Genomic DNA, 8227 nt, shown 5'->3' with positions numbered 1-8227 from the left:
CACTCCCTGCACCCCTCTCCTTCCCATCACATATATCAGCGCTCCCAGACTCGTCACGCTCCCAGAAGCCATGAAGATCCTCTCCACAAGGAGGAAGAGAAGGTCTCACTGGCAGCCCCATACCTTGGGCTCCCAGCAGCAGTATGTCCATGCCATCTGGTGCATGGGCAGGACCTGCCAGCTCTAGGTACTGACAGCCAATTGCATCCCGATTCATGTGAAAAAATAGGGTAATTTTATTATAAAGCTCAAAAATTATCAACATAGCATTTAACTGGACGTCTTACTCAAGGACACAGCCATCCTAGAGAATCAGGCACTTTTTAGCCACAGCACAGGCCCAGCTCCATGGGTCAGGGTTCCTGCTTGTCCTAGAAAACACAAGAGATTTTACCCGTAACACCGACCAGCCGTCATTGACCCCGGGGAGTGAGCTGCTGAGTACGACCCAACCCACCCCGCACCTCTCCTCACCCTCCACTTCCCTGCCAGCCAGGCAGCCGAGCACCAGCTTCTTAGGAACTGGGAGGGTATCCATCAGTGCTTTGGCGACAGATGGGTCTGGAGCAGTGAAGGGCCCCATGCGAATTTGCTAATGATGAAGACTCTCCCACAAATCCTCCCCGTTTTAAAGCACAAGATATCCGGGCCAGTGAGTCATGAAGGGCTCGCGGTGACCTGCTGGTGGTAGAGGCTCTGGTTCAGAGGTGGCTTCCCTGGGTACCAGCACAATGTATTCAAGTGACATTTGGTACTCCTGTCGCTCCAGGGCGGTGATGCCCATGGCACTGTGCACACCCAGCATCATCTCAACAGCACATGGGGACTGGCGTTGTCTCTTTGCACAGGGAGAAGAACTAAAGCCCCTCCAACCCTTTCCTAGCTCACTTGGCAGCAGAGGGAATGGAGAGCTGTGCCACAAAGACTCAGAGCGTGGGGACATCCTCCAAGGCTGAAACATCTCCGAGCACAGACAGCTTGCGACACCTCCCCTGCTCCGCGCTAAAGGAGGGTGGGTGGGATTGTGGCTCAGCACAGAGGAGTCCTTACCTCGTACTGTGACAAACTGCTGCTCTCATTGCAGTCTGCGTCAGCTTCCTGCTCACTGCCGTCCCCACTGCTCACACCAGCTTGTGGCTTCTGGGCATCATCATCATCACCACCACTATCGATATCTGGAGCACCTTCCCCACTGCTGGACCCAGCTGGATCCTCTGGTCCCAACTCCGTGCTTGCAGCCAGCGGCTCTGGGGCATCACTGACCCCAGCACGTTGTATGTCCTCCACCCGCAGGGACAGGGGCATGGTCAGGGCGCAGCTCTGTGGAAGGGCAGCACAAACCCCATGAGAGATCTTATGAAATTCAGATTAGTCCAAGTAACCCCAGACACCTCTCCTTCTGTAGCCAAGGGAACAAGGACTGAAGTGCATCCTTCCAGCCCAGTATTTGCAAATCTACCCAGGACAGAGTGTGCAGCCCACGTGGGGCAGGCCCACTCACCTGGAGATCTGAGGAGTCCTTCAGCATAATGGTCCCATCCTGTTCTTCAAACTCCAGGTCTGTCTCAGTGTCATTCTGGGACTGGTACTCCTCGCTATCTGTTTCCACCTCCAAGAACTATGGAGAAAAGAGGCAATCTGAGGAAAGACACACCAGCCCCATTCCCAGGGGGAGCCACGGCCAAACAGCCAAGGGTGACGGAGCTGCTGCTTTGCGGGGACATCAACCAAAGGGAAACCTCAGTGCTATGGGATGAGTAGGGCACCCGGCCCTTTCAGAAACCAATGAAGGGATGTTCAAGTGCTCTTTGGACGGCCTGCAGCCCTCAAAAAGGCTACAACAAACCGCCGCAGCCCTGCGCTGTGACACTCCCGGTCTAGCAGGGACACACAGGGGATGAACCTAATCATCCCCCAATTGCTCAGCCGAGGAACAAACCTGCTCAGCACGTCATACCTCATACGTGGGGTCATCAGAATCATGCTCCGGCAGGTCCCTCTCCAGTACCACCAACAAGGACTCCTGCTCCTCCAGAGCTACGTCATCCCGCTTCCTCTTGTTCGCTTTCTTAGAGGGGCTGATCCCACCTTCTCGGATCTCTGCAGGGATGCGTAGGAGGCACAATCACTACACATACAGAATGAACACATACATCTGTCTCCCACCTTTCTACCCAGCAGCAGAGTTTCAGACCTAAAGTATTTTGATTTCGGTTTTGCGTGCTTCTTAGCTGCAAAGCCTTCAGGTGTTCCAGGAGGCCACAGTTCTTACCCTTGGGCATGTTGCTGTGGCCCCAGTCTGCTGGCAGGTAGCCCAGGATGTTCTGAATCCTGGTGGGGACAACAGAGAGGAGGAGGCGCGTTAGTCTCCCCCGGCGCTTCTTGGCAAATCGTCTAGGCCTGGCGGGAGACGGGGTGGGGTAGACTTTGCTGATAATGGCCTCCACAGGGACCACGAATCCAATCCAGACTGATGCTTTCTGAAGGACCTTCATCTGCAGACAAGGGAGAGCTACATCAGGTCATGCGAGAACTTCCAGCTATCTCAGAGCCCTCAGTGAAAAACCTTAAACCCTGCTCTGTCCCAGCGTGGCGCTGAGATTGGGACCACCTTCAGAAAGGACCAGTGAGATTGTGCCTCATCCCTAAGGGCCTCCCATCTCTCCTGGCCCAGAGAGGGAGAAACACAAACGCTGCAACAGGCTTTGGCAGAAGGGGAACGAGGCAAGATGGAACCAGGCAGAGGGCAAAAGCTGGGATGACGAGGAAAGCAGAGGGACAAAGCACAGGGCAGAGAGAAAAGACTGAAAGAAGAGAGAATACATGGCAGGGAAACCAAAGGAACTGCCAGTATCAAGGTTTTATCACCCCATCCCCTTGGCCTCAGGCTCCTCCAGCAGCAGGAGCATCACCTACCAGGTACTTGACAAAACTCAGCTGGAGGATCTGGCACAGGAACCTGCTGGAGAAGGAGCAGGGCTCATCGCAGGTAACCAGCCTCCCCTAGACAGAGAGAGAAAGGTCAGACATCCTCCACCTCAGCTCTGACAGTGCCCCCAGCAGGAACAACCCTGTGGTACCTCCTCTGAGCTGGTGCGTGGTCTCAGTTGCTGCTCCATGAAGCTCAAGAGCCCAGACTAGACAGAAAGCTGGCTTAGCTCAGCCTGCAGCCCTCGGGCTACTTGTAGCTACTGGCCCAGCTGCTCCTCATTGCGCTGACGAGCTGCTACCAGCTTCACTAATCAGTGGGGCAGCCCAGTGCCCTCCCACGGGGGTTCCCCTGGTTTCTGGTTTCCCCTGGACTCATCGCACTGGTCCTGGTGCCTTGCTTAAAGGCCGGTGGCTCTCAATTAGGGGGTTATTTTCTCTCACTTTGGGGCGCCTGTCTCCTCCTGGGGGTTGTAGCTTGCCAAGACTGATTTGGGATATCCCCCCTCCCTCTGTGCTGATGCAAAGAGCTGAAGGCGGAGGGTGATGAGGTGCCAGATAAACCTGCAACCCTGAGCCCCCAGTGACAGGAGAAGCTGGACCCCAGGCGAGGGGAGGTCCCGCAGCATCCCTCCGGGTCTGCACCCTCCCTTTGCTCCCACACTGTGGGGAACCTGGGGCTGGGATTTGTTCTAGTCAATAAAGATGAAAGGAAGGGAGTAAGCCTGATGCTTTGATCAGCAGTAGCCGTCAGTCCTGTGTGCACACGAACACACACACACGCACCCCTTCGTAAAACAGCCTTAGCTGGGTCCCCAGAAGCACCTTCCAGAAGCTGCTTCACAGCAGATCCTCTGCTCTGGGCACTCGCTGAGCTTTTAACTTCATGCAGACCGTACACCCAAAAGCTGTGCTGGGCACCGCTAGGACACCGCGGCTGCTGAGCCCCGTGTCCAGCTCAGCACCCATCCCGCCCCGTCTCTGCGCTTGGCCAAGCTGGGCACCACGACGTGCAGACGGGCGGGAGTCACATCTCTGACCAGTTCAACTATTACGAGGGATTTGCCGCTGTTATTTCTACCAAGCAGGTGGATTTGGAGCAGGGAAAAGCATTTAATGTTTGGCTGTCACTTCGCCCTGGTGCAAGGTAACAGACGCCCTGCTGCAGACGCCGGCAATACGGCGTGTGGGCATCGCCCCGGGGGTGAAGGGAACAGTGTCAGGATAACGGGGCACCCACCTCCCCGCTCCATCAAGCTGAACAGGGCGTCGTGGCAGAGGTGACCCTGCAGAATGGGGACCTGTACCCAGCATCTGCAGATCCTGCTTGTACCCCTGCCACAGGCCATGCATTTGGGGGCAGACGCGACCCCCCTGCTCAGCGGAGCTGGGACATGGCTGTTGATGCTCTGAGATGGTCTCCTGGGCTTGTCCAGGCTCCCAACCCCCGTTTGTGGCAAAACAAGCCTGAAATCCACAGCAGAGCCTCTTTGGTTCCCGGTACAGGACAGAACGTGGCACGTTACAGCCACCCCCAGCTGCCTCGCTGCGGGGACAGACCCTGCACCGCCCAGAAACGGTGCTGCTTTTCTCTCCGCGTCGTTTGCAGAGCAGGAGCCAAGATGAAGCAGCCGTTATCCACCTGTAGCGCAGGAGGCTTCCTTAGCCCAGGGGAGGGTGACAGGGCAACCCGTCCCCGCAGCTCTGCCCCTGCCCGGCCACGGAGGGGGAAAAGGCCAAGCAGCCTTTGGCTGAGGCTCCGCTGGGAGAACGGTTTCGTGCTCCCACCTGGAGGACGCACAACGCCTCCCCTCACCGTGGCCTCATGCCTGGGGGCTGCCTGGGATCGGTCCCTGCCGCAGTTCCATCCCCAGCAGGGACGGGAGCGTGGGGATGCGGCAAGAAACAAGCCGGCACGCAGCCTTAGCGACAGCAGAGGTGGGAGGAGGGACTTGGGGGCCCCAGTGGTTAAATTGTTGATTTCCCTGGGTAATTGCGTGGGCCAAGGCGGAGATTTTCCTGATGGGAGTTTTGCTAGACAGAGCTGAAGTGTTTGTCTCCCGCTTTCAGCTGCGGCTGCCCCTTCTGCGCAGCTCCGCTTGGTGCCCACGGACGGTGACTCATCCTGCACGGGCCACCGCTCGCTGCTCTCGCGCCCGGCTCCCTCCCACCCCGCGACCCGCAGCCCCGGCTCACACCGCTCATCCAGCTCGTCTTCTCCTCTGTTCCCCCCGCAACTTCTCTCTCGTGGGTGACAGGAGCCGGACGGTGGCCCTGCACGTGAGCAGGACCTCACAGAGCTTGGGGACAAGTGTCTGCTCGCCCGTCCCCCTCCGTCTGTCTCCCTTGTGCCCAGGCGGGTGACAAATTGCTGCTGGTCCGGAGGGAGCAGGTGCAGGGACCCGGCAGCCGTCGTCACCGTGCGTCACCGCGCGGAGAGCAATCAGGGCTGGCTGCAGAGCATAAATACACAGCGCGGCTCCAGGGAGCCCCGTCGGTCCCACCATGCCGCTCTGGGAGGGGATGCTCTGTCCCCGTGCGCTCCAGGGCAAGAGCTCCAGGGACATCTTCCTCCACGTGGTGACTCCCGACCGCATCCCACAGTTTACTATTCCCTCTCTGGACATCCATGACAAGCAGGGGCGCTCAGGCAAGGAGAAGGGGCAGCCGGAGGGGCTGGCCAGGAGGAGCATCTCGGACCCAGCAGTGGAGGATGAGCACGGCGTGCCTGGCTCTAGCTCATCCTGCTCGAACGCCGGGCTCGCTGTCACTGCGCAGGCTATCCCAGACCCCACCGCTCGGGCAGCTCTGTCCCTGCCCCATCTCCCCATGGTCACCACCCCATACGGCTTTGTCACCCTGGGGCAGAGTCCACAGGTCACCAGCGAAGAGGCGATGTTTTTTCACCCGGGCTCAGGTTACCCTCGAGGTCCTGCTGCTGAGATACGTCCTGGTTGGCAGGAGGAGCCAGGATGCCGCAGACGCCCCGGGATGGATGCTGCCAGGGGAGAAGGCTGCTCCCAGACTGATGGAGGCCTGAGGAACCGCAAGCAGCTGAGTTCCCATGCCACCGGTGACAAGGACAGCAGAGGCAACCAGACCTACAGGACTCCAGCGGGGCTTCCCCTACCCAGGAGATGTACCAGCCCCCTTGGAGACATCCGGATAACGGATGTTCTGGAAAGCAAAGAGGCAGAGAAGAGAGAAGAGAGGCTCCTTGGGGTGGGCTATCAGAGGAGCAGCTCCAGCCTGGAGCTCCCCGCTGGGACACCCAGGAAGAACTTGCTGCAGAGGATCCTCAGGAGGCACCTCGCCCACCCTCGGCAGCTCAAGCCCACGAATTTCACCCTCCACTGATCTTGCACAGCAGCTCTGAGAAACGGAGGTTCCCCAAAGATTTGGGAAAGAGAGACTTGCAAATGCCTCAGCCCGCCAGGCTCCAACATGAGGGCGTCAGATGCGTCACCGCACCTGGAGGAAAAGCCTTGGAATGTCACTGCCCCTGGCTGGGAAACCAGGCTGGGGCTTTGCCGGCGGCAGCAGGAGGTCCATGAGGCAGGGGGGGCGGCAGCAGCGGTGGTGAAGTTGTGTGGGGCAGGCTGGGGGGCTGCAGGTTTGTAACCGTACCGTGTCTGAATAAAAGCGAAAACATTTCAATTGACCCTTTTCGCCTCTGCTTGTTTCTTGCCTGTCCCAGCAGTTGGGTAGCAATAGGATATTTTGGTGCAGCCCAGCGCTCCCTCCTATTGCAGCCCCAGTCTCAGCAGCTTCTGCCCTTCATTTCCAGGCGCCAGCAGGTTCTCGACGGGCTGAAACTGCCGAAATGCAGCGCAGGAGGCTGCCTGAGCCCCCCAGGCCACCAGCTGGAGCAGGCTGGGAGGGAAGAGGGGTGCTCACACCCACTTTACAGCTGGTTTCCAGTTTTGTGGGTGTAGGGCGGGACGTTTGCAGGTGTCGGGGTCCCTCTCCCAGCCTGTCCATTGCCGGCCGGACCTCTGCTGTCAGGACACAGCAGCTTTCCTGAAATAGTTACTCCACAGGGTACAGTTGCCAACTGCTCTTAACCAGCTGCGATAAAGCGAGTTTCACTTTATTGGCCGCGCTCTCATAAATCGCTTTTTGCTTTTATTGAGAAGCAGAACCTGCAACGCCAGAATTAAAGCCTTCATGGTCAGCAATGTTTCGGGGCTAACGGAGCGGAGCCTCCCGGGTCAGTAGCTGGGCTGCTGCCACGTTCGCTTTCAGGGCTCTTAATTCTCAATGAGGATCCCCGAGAGGGGGAACTGGGAGGGCTGGTCCCAGTGCAGGCTGGAGTGCAGCCAGCCGGGGGGTTGCTGGGAGTCAGCCCAGGTCCCTGCAACGCGACCACACGGAGCAGGCAGCAATCAGGTTTTGCATCAGGGACATTAAACGGGGGGTTTATTAACCCAGTCTGATTCCCATCCCGGCCGGGCTGCCTGCGTGACCTGGGCCACATCCTGCTCTAGCTCAGTGGCTCGGTTTCCCCCATCTCTTCAGTCGAGTTCGACTATAAGCCACAAGGGAGCTTTGCCCGGTGTGTCTGGGCATCACCCAGCACCCAGGATGAGCAAGAAGTGAGACGCGGGGCCCCAGAGTCCCTGCTCTCCTCCAGACGATGCTGCATGAAAGCACCGGTACCCAGAGGACCTCAGCGTTGGCGTGAAAAGGGGGTGCGGAGCTTTTCATAGTGCAAATCCCAAACTTCTCCAGGCATATACATGCCCCGCCGAATGGCTCATGGCATGGATATTAAAGGCTCTGTCTCCAGCACAGGAGAATGTGGCAGCCAGGGCTGCTAGAAAGGGGGCTGAGATCAGTTATGCGACAGAAAATCCGCTCAACGGTAATTATAATGAGCGCTGGCACTATGGAGCGAGTCAGGGACTAGGGCTTCCGAAAATTTAAATTGATCTCCGGCTCCTGAGGGCATCATCTCTGCTCATCACTTAGGGCTGAGAGGGCAGATAGAGTTACCAGAGATTAATAAACGAGCGGTTATCAGTTACTTGAGTTGTGATATCTGACCACGTGTGTGCTCCGAGCTGACAGGCAAATGTGAATTAAGCCACGCTCCCGTAAACCTCGCTCCTTTTTCTTTTGATGCTTAAGCTCCTACAGAGTAGCGGCTCTGCCGAACCGCCTCATCATCTTCCATGGAAGGCGCCGGGACAAATCCTCGATGGCAGCTCACTGAAATGATGAGCCTGCTGTATTTAGCAATTAAACCTGGAGACTGGGAGCTAGGACTCCGGGGTTTTATTCCCTGCTTGGTGACCTT

The 8227-nt window shown here is 57.8% G+C and overlaps 2 protein-coding genes across 2 annotated transcripts; one reads left to right on the top strand and one right to left on the bottom strand.

Annotated features, from left to right (window-relative positions):
• Positions 1-249: 249 nt before the first annotated feature.
• LOC134526361 (uncharacterized) lies at positions 250-5412 on the bottom strand. The gene is made up of 7 exons (XM_063358168.1): positions 5125-5412; positions 2917-3003; positions 2273-2495; positions 1958-2100; positions 1502-1618; positions 1051-1320; positions 250-371 (listed from the first exon to the last, which is right to left on the bottom strand). The coding sequence occupies exons 1-7, from the start codon at positions 5131-5133 to the stop codon at positions 354-356; spliced, it is 867 nt and encodes a 288-aa protein (XP_063214238.1). The 5' UTR covers positions 5134-5412; the 3' UTR covers positions 250-353.
• A 13-nt stretch (positions 5413-5425) lies between these two features.
• LOC134526362 (C2 calcium-dependent domain-containing protein 4C-like) lies at positions 5426-6475 on the top strand. The gene has a single exon (XM_063358169.1). It carries the CDS (start codon positions 5434-5436, stop codon positions 6283-6285), a length of 852 nt encoding a protein of 283 aa, XP_063214239.1. The 5' UTR covers positions 5426-5433; the 3' UTR covers positions 6286-6475.
• Positions 6476-8227: the final 1752 nt, after the last annotated feature.

Source organism: Chroicocephalus ridibundus, chromosome 22 (genome assembly GCF_963924245.1).
Source record: "Chroicocephalus ridibundus chromosome 22, bChrRid1.1, whole genome shotgun sequence".
NCBI lineage: Eukaryota > Metazoa > Chordata > Aves > Charadriiformes > Laridae > Chroicocephalus > Chroicocephalus ridibundus.
Note: the sequence above shows the minus strand (reverse complement) of the source record. Positions and strands in the feature narration are given on the sequence as shown.